The 16949-nt window shown below is 47.4% G+C and overlaps 1 protein-coding gene across 1 annotated transcript in view; it reads right to left on the reverse strand.

Moving 5' to 3' along the window:
• Positions 1-10703: 10703 nt before the first annotated feature.
• LOC144486541 (NACHT, LRR and PYD domains-containing protein 3-like) overlaps positions 10704-16949 on the reverse strand; it is a 108559-nt gene continuing 102313 nt past the window's right edge. The window contains exons 6-7 of the mRNA XM_078204591.1: positions 13627-13794; positions 10704-11090 (exon numbers count right to left, since the gene is read on the reverse strand). Of these exons, the coding sequence (XP_078060717.1) occupies positions 11003-11090; positions 13627-13794 (256 nt within the window). The 3' untranslated portion in view covers positions 10704-11002. The remainder of the gene's footprint in view (positions 11091-13626; positions 13795-16949) is intronic.

A 16949-nucleotide genomic window follows, 5' to 3' on the forward strand; every position in this document is an offset into this window, starting at 1 on the left:
CATTCTGAAAATGTGTGTGATCTATTCAGAGATTGGAAATGATGGATGAATAAAGATGCAGTTTGTTGTGAATTACATGAGATTGTCTGCCTTGAAGATTCACAAGTTCCATGTGCTGAGAGAAAGGAATGATTAAACAATGTCTATAATTCAAATCCTTCAGACAAGTGAAAAAGCAGGAGAACAACTGAATCCACAAACGCTGCCACAGACAGTATTCGAAGCTTCAACTTCATGTTTGAATGTGAAGAGCTGATTGAAATAAACAGGAGGCCACACTGGGATGCTGAGCAATTTGAATCCTGTTTTCCCTAAACTAATAAAAACCTGTGATGAAACATTCCTTGGACAGAGCAGAGGGAATTTTACTCTGTATTTAGCCCATTACAGTATTTGTGTTGGGAACATTTGATGAACAGTGCAGATTAAACATTATTCTTAACCGCTGGAATTTAAATTAGAGCCTGATTTAATCAAACATTGAAAATAATGAGGGAAAGGGAGAGGCTGATAAAGAACAAGTTTTTCTGCTGGCTGGGAACTCCAGGATTTGGGGACATTTGGATGTAGCCTCAGTTTAGGATTTTAGAAATGTGGGAATGAAATCATTGCCAGATGTGGTGTGGAGTTAGTTTGAAACAATCTTCTGCAAATGGCTATTGATGCTCAGTCACTTGTTATTATTTTTAATCTGGTGTTGATAGATTTCCCTTAGTCCAAGGGGTAAAGAGGTAGAGAGTTAGATCACAGATCAGCCATCATCTTATTGAATACTGGAACAGGATTTCAGGAAGATTATTCCAGGTTCCAAGCAGCCTCTCGGTGAATTGATTTTACACACTTCACTTCTGATCCATTTCCCCATCATTAATAATCTGTACCCTCTTTTTCCTGACCATCTCTTGAGAGGGAAGATTTTCTCACTCTTTATTTGGACTAGTTGGACCAAGGAGCGGCACAGGCTTGGAGGGCCGAACGCCTGTTTCCTGTGCTGTACTGTTCTTTGTTCTTTGTTCTTTGAAGGGGGGGAGGTTTAACACAGATATCAGAAGGACATATTTCACACAGAGGGTCGTGGGGGCCTGGAATGTGTTGCCGGGCAAGGTGGTGGAGGCGGACACATTGGGAACGTTTAAGACTTATCTAGACAGCTATATGACCGGAGTGGGAATGGAGGGATACAAAAGAGTGGTCTAGTTTGGACCAGGGAGCGGCGCGGGCTAATTGTTCCTTGTTTCTCGTTTCAAGGCTTCATTCTATGATCATCTTGCTGGTGCCAGTACAGAGCGAGACTGCGGATAGTTGGGAACCTGTCTCGGGGGCAGGGAATTCATATGGTGTTCATGGAAGTGGAAATGAATAGGGTTGGGAAGCATTTTCCGATCGGGGCCATTGTGATCTCCTGGAATCGTTTCGATCGCCTCAGGGGGTCGGAGAGGAATTTCCCAGATTTTTTTTTCCCCATATTGGCCCTGGGGTTTTTCACTCTGGGTTTTCGCCTCTCCCTGGAGATCACATGGTCTGGAATAGGGGGGTGGGGGTGAGTTAATAGGTTGTAATGAACAAAGCATCGTAGCTGTGAGGGACAGCTCGGTGGATAGGATATTGGTATGTAGATAGGCTGGAAAATTGGGCGGGGATCCTGGATTCAGGATTCAATCCTGGACCGGGGAGCGGCGCGGGCTTGGAGGGCCGAAGGGCCTGTTCCTGTGCTGTATTGTTCTTTGTTCTTTTGTTCTTTTGTTCTTTAACCAGTCCATACCTCTGAGGATCTTGAATCTCTCTATCAAGTCTCCTCTCAGCCTTGTTTTCTCTGGGGTGCGGGGAGAAAACATTCATTTCCACATCCTTCCCATTATTAAACTCTGACCAAAGGGGAACAGATTTCAAAATGAAATGAAGGTGCAAATGCCTGGTGACTGTCCCAGTATTAAATTAATTAAAGACATCAAAACATTTTTGGTGGGCGGAGTGGGTGGGGGCTTTACTCCAGAGGCTGGGCAGTAAAGAAACAGGGGAGGCTCCCCACTCCCCCATCCCTTCCCTGATCTGTGTCTCTCCCTCTGCGTTTAACCCCACCTCCAGCTGTGCTTCTGACTCATTTTACAAACCGCACCAACACTGAGAATCTCCCTCATTCGATATCAATACATTCAATCTCAGCAATGAAGCTTCTATCAGTCACCTCCCCCCTCTCTGTCTCTTTCACTCTCCCCCCAGATCTAGACCTATCCAATACACAATCTCTGCACCCCTCCCTCTCCTGCTCTGGATATTCTGTCCTGATCTCTGCTGTTTCTCTATCTCAGCGTGAATCTGGAATGAAGTGCTCTCTCTGATAAGTTGCTGTCTGACCGTTTAAAATAATGATGTACGCTGTGCATCATGTTTTAAAGCTCAGGATGAGAAGAGAACAGTGGGAGGGGGAGCATGGAAAACCCACAATCCCACCCTGAAGTGGCTGCTGCACATTTTATTGAACCATTGAATTCAGCCACTTAAACCCTGTTCGGGAATTAAGGGAATGCAAAGGTGCCCCTGAGAATAGGCCTTGAATTGAGGCCTAGCCACACAGGCCTTGAATTGAGGCCTAGTCACACGGGCCTTGAATTGAGGCTCAGTCACACAGGCCTTGAATTGAGGCCGAGTCACACAGGCCTTGAATTGAGGCCTAGTCACACAGGCCTTGAATTGAGGCCAGGTCACACAGGCCTTGAATTGAGGCCGAGTCACCCAGGCCTTGAATTGAGGCCTAGTCACACAGGCCTTGAATTGAGGCCCAGTGAAACAGAACAATCCTTTCCTTCCACAAATCCCAGTGCCTTGTCTAAGAACACAAGGAGGACTCTGGGATGGAGAACAGGCCTTTCCCCAGGCTCAGGAATGTGAATTTCAGCTCCCTCTCCCTCCCGAGTGCTTCGCAGTGAGAGGGAGACTGAGAATGTTACAAACAGAAACTCAGTAAAAGTAGATTGAAGCGCTGCCCTGAGCTCTCACACAGCACCGTGACATTACTGAGAGTAAAACACAGGCACTGTCCAATTGGCCAATTAAACCGGGTCCCAATCGCAGCCTTTTTCATTCCAAGCCCCTGTGAGAACTCGATCGAAACGCCCTCTCTGCAGCTCTGCCTTACCCTGTTCCTCTCTATATCATATAAATCATAGAAATCATAGAAACCCTACAGTACAGAAAGAGGCCATTCGGCCCATCGAGTCTGCACCGACCACAATGCCACCCAGGTCCTACTCCCATATCCCTACATATTTTACCCACTAATCCCTCTAATCTACGCAACCCAGGACACTAAGGGGCAATTTTAGCATGGCCAATCAACCTAACCCGCACATCCTTGGACTGTGGGAGGAAACCGGAGCACCCGGAGGAAACCCACGCAGACACGAGGAGAATGTGCAAACTCCACATAGACAGTGACCCGAGCCGGGAATCGAACCCAGGTCCCTGGAGCTGTGAAGCAGCAGTGCTAACCACTGTGCTACCGTGCCGCCCACCCTCCTTTCCCTCAATCTTTTATGTTTAAAATGTGGACACTGATACAGTGTGAGGAATATGGGGCAGGGAGGAGGCACCGAGCATGAGTGCACAGCAAGATCCCACACAGTCTGAACATGGCCAGATACAATGTGATATTTAAGTGAGGATTGAGGTGAAGTCAGTGGGCAATGAGGGACCACACCTCTCCCTCTCTCTGCCCCTCTTCCTTCCACCCCTCCCCAGTTAAAATAAGGGGACGTCACTCCAGATTTGGTGCTGTTTGTACATTTGACATGAACAGGGAATCTTCCACTTCCAGCACAGTCACTCCTCTCTGTTTCTCTCTCTCTAATTCCCCCTCTCTCTCTTACCTCCATCATCTCTGTCCCTATCCACCCCCCTCCTCTCTCTCCTGCACTTGATGATCTATCTCTGTTCTCTCTCCCTCTCTCTGCCTGTTTATCTCCCCCTATCTCTGTACGAACCCATCACCCTCCTCTCTCTCTCTCTCTCTCGCCTGCTCTGGATAATCTCTCTCTCTCTCTCTGACGATGAATCTGGATTGAAATGCTCTCTGAAAGGTTTCTGTCTGACCATTTTAAATCATGTCACCCTGTGACCACTGTTTGTGTTGATCACTGATTCACATTGAGAAATGAGGCTGGGGGCAGTGGTGGGAGATGGAAGCAATCACAGTCAGTTGTCAGTGCACTGAATTTGGGGAACGGAACCACGGTCTCCCAGCAGGATAGGCTGCAGGGAAAATACACACAGCAAGATCCCACAAGCAAACTGCTCTGTTACCCTCCCGTCCCCCCGCCCCTCACTGTTACCCTCCATTTCCCATTTCTCTCACTGATAACTCACAATCAAAGGAGAACGATGGGAGACAGAGAGAGAGAGAGAGCGAGCACGAGCAGGAAAACCCACAATCACATCCTGAATTAAATGAATTATTTTGTTTTTAACCATCGAGTTCTCCCACTTCAGCACAGACGCTGTTCGGGGATGAAGCAAATACAAAAGGACATTCTGAGGGCCCTCTGAGATTAGGCCTTGAATTAAGGCCTAGTCCCAGAGGCTGCATTAAACCTCGGGGACAGAGAACAGTTTTCTCCCCCCTCCCACTGTGAATGTGGACAATCCTCCCCAGCAAGATGCAACACCGAAGCAAATAGGTGGAGCAACCGGGAAGAATTGCAGGAAAGTGAGTGAAAAAACGCCCTCGCCCTCTCCCTCCCTCCTCCTCCCTCATTCTCTCCCCCTACTCTTGCCCTCTCTCTCCCTCCCCCTTGCAAACTCTGCCTCCCTCACACTTTCCCCTCTTTTCCACTCTCTCTCCCACTGATTTTCTTCCCCTCAGAGGGTAGTGGTCGAAGGGTCTTTTTCCGGCTGGAGGTCTGTGACCAGTGGTGTTCCGCAGGGCTCTGTACTGGGACCTCTGCTATTTGTGATATATATAAATGATTTGGAAGAAGGTGTAACTGGTGTAATCAGCAAGTTTGCGGATGACACGAAGATGGCTGGACTTGCGGATAGTGATGAGCATTGTCGGGCAATACAGCAGGATATAGATGGGCTGGAAAATTGGGCGGAGAGGTGGCAGATGGAGTTTAATCCGAATAAATGCGAAGTCATGCATTTTGGAAGAAATAATGTAGGGAGGAGTTATACAATAAATGGCAGAGTCATCAGGAGTATAGAAACACAGAGGGACCTAGGTGTGCAAGTCCACAAATCCTTGAAGGTGGCAACACAGGTGGAGAAGAAGGCATATGGTATGCTTGCCTTTATAGGACGGGGTATAGAGTATAAAAGCTGGAGTCTGATGATGCAGCTGTATAGAACGCTGGTTAGGCCACATTTGGAGTACTGCGTCCAGTTCTGGTCGCCACACTACCAGAAGGACGTGGAGGCGTTAGAGAGAGTGCAGAGAAGGTTTACCAGGATGTTGCCTGGTATGGAGGGTCTTAGCTATGAGGAGAGATTGGGTAAACTGGGGTTGTTCTCCCTGGAAAGACGGAGAATGAGGGGAGATCTAATAGAGGTGTACAAGATTATGAAGGGGATAGATAGGTGAACGGTGGGAAGCTTTTTCCCAGATCAGAAGTGACGTTCACGAGGGGTCACGGGCTCAAGGTGAGAGGGGCGAAGTATAACTCAGATATTCGAGGGATGTTTTTTACACAGAGGGTGGTGGGGGCCTGGAATGCGCTGCCAAGTAGGGTGGTGGAGGCAGGCACGCTGACATCGTTTAAGACTTACCTGGATAGTCACATGAGCAGCCTGGGAATGGAGGGATACAAACGATTGGTCTTGTTGGACCAAGGAGCGGCACAGGCTTGGAGGGCCGAAGGGCCTGTTTCCTGTGCTGTACTGTTCTTTGTTCTCACCCTCTCTTTTCCTCACTCCCTCCCCCTCATGCCCTCCCAGTCACTTTCCTCCTCACTTAATTTCTCCCCCCCCTCACTCCCTTCCCTTCCACTCTCTTCCTGCTCAGTCTCTGCCCTCACACTCTCCCCTTTACTTTCCATCCCTTACTCTCTCTCCCTTCACACTTCCCCACTCGCCCTCCCCTCTCTCTCCTCCTCACTCTCTTCGTCTTCACTCTCTCCCTTCCCCTTCAGTGTCTTCCCCCCCAGTCTTTTCCATCACACTATTCCGCCTTAGACCTTCCACTCTTTTCCCCGCCACTTTCTTCCCCCTATGTCTTTTCCGTCACACTATCCCACCTCAGACACTCCCCTTCACTATCCGTCCCATCAGCCTCTCCCGCTTATGCTCTCCCCCCCTCAGTTGCTCTTCACTTACTCTTCCCCTCACTCTCTCCTCTGACTCTCCCAGTCAGTTCCTCTTCCCGTTCTCTCCTTCCTGACTCTCCTCCCTCATTCTTCACCTTTCTCCCCCTCACTCCGTCCCTTCACTCCATCTACGCTCACTTTCTCCCCTTCACTCTACTTCTCATTCTCTTCTCTCTCTCTCCTCCTCATTTTCATCCCCCACTCTCCCTCCCTCCCCTCTATCTCTCCCCTCCCCCTGCGTCCCCCGCACTCCCGTCATTCTCTTATCCCTCATGCGCTATCTTCCCGTCACTCTCCCTCCCCTCCTCACAATCTCCCTCCCCCCTCACTCTCCCTCCCCCACGTTTCACCTATTCTCTCCCTCATTCTATCTCCCATTGCGCTCTCCCCTTACACCATCTGCCCTCAACCTCACTCCCCCTCACTCGCTCTTCACCGACCCGCCCGCTCACTCTTTCTGCTCACTCTCTCTCCCATTGAGTGTATGTAAGACAGAGATAGGCACGTTCTTGATTGGTACGGGGATCAAATGTTATGGGGGAAAGACGGGAAAATGGGATTAGAACATAGAACATAGAAAGCCACAGCACAAACAGGCCCTTCGGCCCACAAGTTGCGCCGATCACATCCCCACCTCTAGGCCTATCTATAGCCCTCAATCCCATTAAATCCCATGTACTCATCCAGAAGTCTCTTAAAAGACCCCAACGAGTTTGCCTCCACCACCACCGACGTCAGCCGATTCCACTCACCCACCACCCTCTGAGTGAAAAACTTACCCCTGACATCCCCCCTGTACCTACCCCCCAGCACCTTAAACCTGTGTCCTCTCATAGCAACCATTTCAGCCCTTGGAAATAGCCTCTGAGAGTCCACCCTATCCAGACCCCTCAACATCTTGTAAACCTCTATCAGGTCACCTCTCATCCTTCGTCTCTCCAGGGAGAAGAGACCAAGCTCCCTCAACCTATCCTCATAAGGCATGCCCCCCAATCCAGGCAACATCCTTGTAAATCTCCTCTGCACCCTTTCAATGGCTTCAACATCTTTCCTGTAATGAGGTGACCAGAACTGCGCGCAGTACTCCAAGTGGGGTCTAACCAGGGTCCTATAAAGCTGCAGCATTATCTCCCGACTCCTAAACTCAATCCCTCGATTAATGAAGGCTAGTACGCCATACGCCTTCTTGACCGCATCCTCCACCTGCGAGGCCGATTTAAGAGTCCTATGGACCCGGACCCCAAGGTCCTTCTGATCCTCTACACTGCTAAGAATGGTACCCTTCATTTTATACTGCTGCTTCATCCCATTGGATCTGCCAAAATGGATCACTACACACTTATCCGGGTTGAAGTCCATCTGCCACTTCTCCGCCCAGTCTTGCATTCTATCTATGTCTCGCTGCAACTTCTGACATCCCTCCAAACTATCCACAACACCACCTACCTTGGTGTCGTCAGCAAACTTACCAACCCATCCCTCCACTTCCTCATCCAGGTCATTTATGAAAATGACAAACAGCAAGGGTCCCAGAACAGATCCCTGGGGCACTCGACTGGTCACTGACCTCCATGCAGAGAAAGACCCCTCCACAGCCACTCTCTGCCTTCTGCAGGCAAGCCAGTTCTGGATCCACAAGGCAACAGCCCCTTGGATCCCATGCCCTCTCACTTTCTCAAGAAGTCTTGCATGGGGGACCTTATCGAACGCTTTGCTGAAGTCCATATAGACCACATCCACCGCTCTTCCTTCGTCAATGTGCTTGGTCACATTTTCAAAGAACTCAACCAGGCTCGTAAGGCACGACCTGCCCCTGACAAAGCCGTGCTGACTACTTTTGATCATACTAAACTTCTCTAGATGATCATAAATCCTGTCTCTCAGGATCCTCTCCATCAACTTACCAACCACTGAGGTTAGACTCACCGGTCGGTAATTTCCCGGGCTGTCCCTGTTCCCTTTCTTGAATATAGGGACCACATCCGCAATCCTCCAATCCTCCGGAACCTCTCCCGTCTCCATCGACGATGCAAAGATCATCGCCAAAGGCTCCGCAATCTCCTCCCTCGCCTCCCACAGTAACCTGGGGTACATCCCATCCGGTCCCGGCGACTTACCAACCTTGATGCCATTCAATAGTTCCAACACATCCTCTTTCTTTATGTCCACATGCTCGATCCTTTCTGTCCTCCGCAATCCAGCAGTACAACCACCCAGATCCCTTTCCACCGTGAATACCGAGGTAAAGTATTCATTAAGCACCTCCGCCATTTCTAACGGTTCCGCACAAACTTTTCCCCCTTCACCTTTTAAGGGTCCTATGCCTTCACATCTCATCCTTTTACTCTTGACATATTTGTAGAAAGCCTTGGGATTCTCCTTAATCTTACCCGCCAAGGTCTTCTCATGACCCCTTCTCGCTCTCCTAATTTCCTTCTTAAGCTCCTTCCTACATCGCGTATACTCCTCTAAATCCTTAACACCTCCTAGCTCTCTGAACCTTCTGTACGCCTCTCTTTTCTTATTTACCAGGTTCATCACAACCTTCGTGCACCACGGTTCCCGTACCCTACCAACACCCCCCTGTCTCATCGGAACGTTGTCATGCAGAGCTCCAGACAAACATTCCTTGAAAATCCTCCACTTTCCTTCGGTACTTTTCCCCAAGAATGCCTCCTTCCAATTTACCCGTCTAATTTCCTCCCTTGGAAACTTATCAGCCGTGATTGGAAACTTATCAGCCGTGATTAAATGGTGGAGTAGACTCGATTATCAGAATAGCTGAATTCTGCTCCTGTATCTTATGGTCTTTTCAGTTTCACGCTCACTGTTAGCTACAGTATTTACACTAGTCCCCCGCTCTTTATTAGCTTGTGTACGTATTAGTTTCAGCATTCCAATGATTCACAATTAGAATTTAACTAATTAGCCAATAAGCATTTAATTGCAAATAACCATAGTTCTACAGATGATAAAATTAGGAATATCCATCACAATTACAGAGCAGCAACATTAACCCTTTCTCTTCCAAGACTCAATAACACAGATCATGTCACATACTGAGCAGTATTCAGTTAAAACTAGCACAGACCAGACAACACAATAAAGTTAATTTACATTGAAATAATAGATGATATGAATAGTTTGTTCTGAAGAAATGATACTAATTTGAAAGTGATTAATTCATAGTCTTTGAAGAATTTCCCCGATTCAATGTGATGCTTTTAATGGTGTAGAATATCTACCCACTTTTCAGCGCCGGCATCTGCAACTGTAGATGGATGAAAAGCAACAATCTGACAAACACCAGGTAATATCTGTCATGGTAAAATAAACAGTTTGATAAATAATGGTAATATCTGACAGCATGCATCTATCCTGAGATCTTTGGGATAATCCAAAATAAATCATACATTCAGAAATTAAGTAAAGCTGAGGTGAGTGTGCAGGAACAGAGTGAAATTGTGAATTCTACGTTTCTGCTATAGCTCTGCATCTGCTCAGTGAGATATAAGGAACAAGGAAAGAGGGAATCGCATTTCCGAGGCTCTGATCCTGTCCAATGCTGCGCCAGTGTTCCTGTGTTGCTTTCGTTCGAGGGATGTCGGTTTCAGAGGAAATGTTATCACTTGTTGTCCAACTTAAATGTTATTTGGTTCCAGAGCGCTGCGATTTCATTAACCGCTGCAATGCATGGGTTTGTTGCTTGATAGTGGTTTGTGATGTGCGTTTCTGTGGGTTTATGGCTGCGTGTTGAGAGTATTTAAGAGAGATTCTGTGTTTCTCTCTGTGTCAGTACGTGGATAAGAGTGTACAATTGTCTGTGTTTGTGAGTGTGTGGGTGTCAGTTTGGGCGTGTGTGTCTGGAAATATGAGCAGATGTATTATCTTGGAAACAGGAATTACAGAGTGCAGCAGAGCTTACCCACTCCCATTCTGAATGGAATTAGTGTCTGATAACTGCACCAAATGTACACATTACAGTCTGAGATCATCCCCAACTACAATCTCCAGACAATATCTCCCATAGGGAATGAGGGAACAGAGTTCATGTACAGTGTCTGGTGATAAAAGGGTTAATTCACCAGCCGGGGTTCCTGCTGCAAACTCCAATCCCTGTCAATATTGTTCAATATTCACGCTGCAGTAACCGGTTCCTAGATGCAGACATGGGACTTACTGAACTTGTCTGAGGCTCACAGAGAGCAGCGCCTGCAGTAGCTGTGAGCCGCCAGCAGATGGTGGCATTGTGTCACTTTAATCACCAGATAGTGAAAGAGGTTTTGAGGAGAGGCTGGTGGAGCCTTTAATTCATTCACAGAGACAGAGAGGAAACTCTGACAAGATTGACCAATCTGCCCCCTGCTGGGTACTGTCAGAATCACACACACACTGTTCTCTCTCTGGAGAATTATCTCTGCTGCTCCCTTTTGAAAGGAGGGTGAAGACTCTGTTGCTGAGAACACTGACAACACATTGCTGCTTAAACAATGGTTTGCAGCAATCTTTCCTTCAATGTGGAGACTAAAACTACAACAGTTTTCCAGCTGGGAAACCAGGTAAGCAGGGAAATCACTGCCAGGCTGGAGGGGCTGATGGAATAGGGAGGGAGAGGGGCAGGAATGAAGGGTTTGGCTGTTGGAGATCTTCACAATTCAGGATTTTACTGTAATCAGTGGAGCAGCAATGTTTATAGATTGAAATGTTCACACTGTCACTGTCAGTCCCCGTCTGGATCCCTGCAGCGACTCCAGCTGTCTCTTTCCATTTGGACTGAATCGATTCCTCTCCAGCCTGAAACAGATTAAAGATGAAACAGGAAATAAACAGATTGAACAACAGAGTAAATAACAGGAGACTGGAGTTAATGGGACAAATCTTCTGGTCTCTGGATCACCAGAGATACACAACTGAAGATGAGCATCAGGACCCTGTGGATGTCCTGACGCACTGATCTACCTGGGAATTGTCCCAGAGGTATTAACTACTATTGGGGAACTCCCCTGCTGCAGTTAGAGTCAGATACTTGGGACAGATCCACAAAGTTTACCTGGATAGTTACTCAGGTAATGTTAGACAGCTCACCACCTGGGCTAATACCTGAATAGCACAACCGAGTCCCCCAATCACTTCCCACTGATCCCCATACTCCACCTCCCACAGTCTGACTGGACCCACTCCCCCAACTTATCCCTACCTCCCCTCTGGCCCGACGACCTCCCACTAGATCTTGAACAAATCTGACTAAATCTCCCAACTTGGCCTCATCCTGACCCAACCTCTCCTGACCTGAAACATGGAAGATAGGAGCAGGAGGAGGCCATTTGGCCCTTTAAGCCTACTCCACCATCCATCGCAATCATGGCTGATCGTCCAACTCAAAAGCCTAATCCTGCTTTCTCCCCATAACCTTTGATCCTGTTCGCCCCAAGTGCGCTATATAGCCAGTTCTTGAATACATTCTTGACTAAGCCTCTGACTTAAACTCATTACCCGAGAACCAACCCACCCCACTACTCTCTTCAAAGCTATTAACCAACCCCAACCACATCAGTTTAGACCCCAACATGATCAACTCCCAGCCACTATCTAAACTCCCGATTAACCCTCCAACCCAACACAATACAACTCGTCCACTCCACCGACACCCAGAACAAATCGTCCAACCTCTCCCCAGCTCCCTGACTAACCATTCCTCCAGCGACACACCAACTCATTCACTCCCCCATTCAACTAACACTTATGGAGCTCCCCGGGGTCACGGTGCTGTATAGGGTGTGTGCTCTCTCTATCCTGACTCCACTCTGCTCTGATGGAGCTCCGCATGGTCACTGTGCTGTAAATAGAGTGTGTGCTCTCTCTTCCCTGACTCTGCTCTAAAGGAGATCGCCGGGGTCACGTACTGTAAAGAGGGTGTGTGCTGTTACTTCCCCAACTCTTCTCGGCTCTGATGGAGTTCCTCAGGGTCATTGTGTCGTAAATAGGTTGTGTGTCCTCTCTTTGACGACTCTACTCTGCTCTGATGGAGCTCCCCGGGGTCACTGTGATGGAAATAGGGTGTGTGCTCTCTCTTCCCCGACTCATAGTCATTGATAGTGTCATAGAGGTTTACAGCAAGGAAACAGACTCTTCAGCCCAACGTATCCATGCTGCTCTTTTTTAACCCCTAAGCTAGTCCCAATTGCCTGTGTTTGGCATAGACTGTATGGAGTTTAATGCGGAGAAGTGTGAGGTAATTCACTTTGGTAGGAATAATAGATGTGTTGAGTATAGGGCTAACGGGAGGACTTTGAATAGTGTGGAGGAGCTGAGGGATCTAGGTGTATGTGTGCATAGATCCCTGAAAGTTGGGAATCAAGTAGATATGGTTGTTAAGAAGGCATATGGTGTCTTGGCGTTTATTGGTAGGGGGATTGAATTTAGGAGTCGTAGCGTTATGTTGCAACTGTACACAACTCTGGTGCGGCCGCACTTGGAGTACTGTGTGCAGTTCTGGTCCCCACATTACAGGAAGGATGTGGAGGCTTTGGAGAGGGTGCAGAGGAGGTTTACCAGGATGTTGCCTGGTATGGAGGGGAGATCCTATGAGGAGAGGCTGAGGGATTTGGGATTGTTTTCGCTGGAAAGGCGGCGGCTAAGAGGGGATCTTATTGAAACATATAAGATGATTAGAGGTTTAGATAGGGTGGATAGTGATAGCCTTTTTCCTCTGATGGAGAAATCCAGCACGAGGGGGCATGGCTTTAAATTGAGGGGGGGTAGTTATAGAACCGATGTCAGGGGTAGGTTCTTTACCCAGAGGGTGGTGAGGGATTGGAATGCCCTGCCAGCATCAGTAGTAAATGCGCCTAGTTTGGGGGCGTTTAAGAGATCCGTAGATAGGTTCATGGACGAAAAGAAATTGGTTTAGGTTGGAGGGTCACAGTTTTTTTTTTAACTGGTCGGTGCAACATCGTGGGCCGAAGGGCCTGTTCTGCGCTGTAATGTTCTATGTTCTATGTTCTATGTACTCTTATGGAGCTCCCTGGAGTCACTGTGCTGTAAATAGGGTGTGTGCTCTCTCTTCCCCGACTCGGCTCTGATGGAGCTGGTCACTGCGCTGTAAATAGGGTGTGTGCACTCTCTTCCCCGACTCTACTCTGGCGGAGTTCCCTAGGGTCACAGTCCTGAAGATCCCGGAAGAAATATGCAGCAGTTTCAGGTTGGGAGAATTTCCACACATATCGACAATCTGCTTATCACTGCCGCTGCTTGGAAGAATCAGGCCCATTTATCGTTTAAATCTATTTATATTTTAATTATTACATTAAAGATTATCACAAACACTCACTTTATCCACTCCAGACTCCTGCAGGTCAGTATGAGGCGGCGGAGAGCAGGGACAGATTGGTCTCTGAAGTAGTTTGATTCCAGGTTCAGAATCCTCAGTGACTGTTTTGTACTGAGAGCGGAGGCGAGATCCTCAGCACAAGAACTTGTGAGAGCGTTATTATCCAGACTGGAGACCAGAGAGAGGAATAACAGGAATCAGGCTCAATCCCCAGTGTTTTATATAATACTGTTAGTAACAATAACAATGTGTGAGACATTCCAAAAACACAACTTGAAATACTATTAATGCTGAAAATTAAATATCAAAAGAATATATTGAAATGCTCAGCAGGTTATGTAAATATTTGTGAAGAGAGAAACAGGGGTAAAGTTTGAGCTTCCATTGGAACTGGGAACGGGCAGTGAATTGACAGGTTTGAAGTGACAGCGGTGGGTGGCTGGGGAAGAAACAAAGAAAGGACAAACTGGAATTACAGGAGTGATTAAATGATAAAAGTGATGATGGGACAGGACCATAATCACAGGATCCCCATGTCCTTACTCGGAGTGGCTTGGGAGGGACATGGGATGGTCAGTGGTTTGGGAATGCAGTTTGTGGTGAGGTTGAAGATAATGGCTGTGATTTTACCAGAAGCTCTGAAGACCCAACATGGGGATTGGAAATGGGTGGTGTGTCCGTGTGGGCAGGATAGGCAGAGTTATGAAGGTGATATTGGCAGAGGCGGACAATTAACGGCTGGCAGGCAGGGGGAGCTGCCCACTGAGGCAGCCTGGGCAGGGGGCAGTCCCGGTTCAGGCAATGCTGGCACCATCTCCAAAGGCAGCCAGCAGGACTTTCAAACACAGCAGCTCTGGAGGGAGCAGTGAAGGAGCTCTGCTTATTGAATGAAGGGCTGAAATGACAGAAAGCAGAGCAAGGGTTGCCTCCGAATCATTAATTCATCCCAGGAGGGGCTCCTCCCGGCTGCTCAGGCTCGGAGGGACGTCCTGTTCCCTCAGGATGGAAGGAGAAGATTATCTAATCGGTACAAACCAGTCTGGATGGAGATTGCTGGGAGGTGACCAGGTTTGAGACACGTGCTTGCAGTGTGGAAAATGATCAATGTCCTGATGTGATCTGCCACGGTGAGTGCAGCACAGCCTGATATGTGAATAAGGATGAGTGTGAAATTGCAGAAAGAACATCTCCACCCAGACACTGGCAGTGCAAAGGCAGCAGCATTGACTGTCAGAGACATGTCCGTTAGGTTGGCACCAGCATAGGCTCGAGCAGGGCTGACCAACATATTCACTGGGCAAACACACGTCAATGTTTTTCTCACTCAAGGGGCCGATGAGTAAATTTCAGAATAATAAAGTTTGGCACAGCAGAAATTTCAATTAAAAACTAAACTGAGATATGAAAAGAAACAACTTGCTGAGCACAATAATGAGTAATAATTAAAGATGATTATTAGAGTTTAATCCTCATCAATCACAAATTGTTTCTCTCCCACATTTGCTGCAGATTGGCTCAAAATCCTATCAGCAGCAAACATGGGAAAGAAACGGGATGTGATTGGAGGAGCAGCTCCATGCAGATTCTTCCATTCAAACTGAACTGTGTGACTGAGATTCTGGAAACTCGCTCCGGGGGCCGCATTGAGGGGCTTCGAGGGTCACATTCGCCCCTTGGTCCACACGTTGGACAACCCTGGGCTACTGCATGTGTTTGATGAGTGAGTAACAATTTATGTGTTTGGAAAGAGAGCAAACATCATCAGGGAACGAGTGAAGAAGAGTGGAGACATCCAGGTCTTGCCATCCTTACACCAATGGAAGATGAAGTGCTGGATCAGGAAGGCCTGTGGGCAGAGTGGGTAATTACTGCTGGTGAGATGGGTTGAGTGGGTGGCCTAATGAATGGGCACAGGAGAGCGTCTGGTGAGGACAAAACATAGAGCTTGTTTATCCATCACTGGTCACAGAGAGCAGTCTGAAGGACGTATTGGGATAAGAACAAAATAACTAGGAACAGCAGAAGGTCATTCAGCCCCTCGAGCATACTCCATCACTGCTGATCTAATTGTAGTCTCAACTCTTTTCCCTGTCGCTCCCCCGTAACCCTTGATTCACTTCTCAATCCAATATCATTCTTAACTCAGCCTTGAATATATTCAATGAATCTGCCGCCACTCGTCTCCAGGGAACAGAATTTCACTGACCAGCCACCATCTAAAAAATAAATTTCTCCTCATCTCAGTCTTAAGGGACTGGCAATTACATTTTAAAATCTGTCCCCTTGTTCTGGTCTCTCTTACAAGAAGAAACAGCCTCTCAGCAACCACCCCGTCTCATCCCCTCAACGCGATCACCTTTTAATCTTCTGAACTTTCATAGATATTGCTCCAATCTGCTCACATTTTCCTCGTGAAATAAACCTCTCCATCCCAGGAATCAGCCGAGTGAACTTTCTCTGAACTGGTTCTAATACAATTCTATCCTTTTTTAAGTAAAGAGCTCAACATTATACACATTACTCCAGTTGTGATCTAATGAAGGTCGTGGAAAGCTGCAGCAAAACCTTCTTACTCTTACCTTCCATTCCTATTGCAATAAGAACATTAAGAAACAGGAGCAGGAGTCATCCATTCTGTCCTTCAAATCCACTCCATCATTCAATGTGACCATGGCTGATCCTCGGCTTCAACACCATTTCCAGCATTATCCCTGCATTCCTTGATTCACCAGCATTCTAATGAGAAACAAATACTCCTCATCTCAGCCTAAATAACTGCCCCTTATTCTCAGACTGTGTCCCAGGTTTCAGACCCTCCAGCAAGGGGAAACATCCCTCCTGCATCTGGCCTATTGAACCCCGTAAAATAGTGTAGGTTTGAATAAGTTCAGCTATCATTCTTCGAAAGGCCTGAGAATAAAGTGTTTTTGTTCCTCATCGGACAACCCATCTGTCCCTGGACCTATTTTAGTGAACCTTCTTTACATGCCAAGTACATCTTTGCTTCGGTCAGGAGACCAAAACTGTACACAATACTCCAGGTTGGTCGCAGCAAGGCTGCATATAATTGCAGGAAGACATCTTTTCCCTCAACTCAAATCCTCTTAGAATAATGGCTAACATACCATGTGTTACCTTAACTGCTCTCATCTTAGCTTTCAGTGCCTCATGAACAAGGATATCAAAATATCCTTGGAGTTGTCTTAATGTCTGTTTTTCCTACAAAATTAGATAACCTCACATTTTTCCACCTTGTAGTCCAACTGGCAATCCTTTGGCCGCTCCCTGAGCCTCTCCACAGCCCCTTGAAACATCTTTGCATC

Source organism: Mustelus asterias, unplaced genomic scaffold, assembly GCF_964213995.1.
Source record: "Mustelus asterias unplaced genomic scaffold, sMusAst1.hap1.1 HAP1_SCAFFOLD_386, whole genome shotgun sequence".
Lineage (NCBI taxonomy): Eukaryota > Metazoa > Chordata > Chondrichthyes > Carcharhiniformes > Triakidae > Mustelus > Mustelus asterias.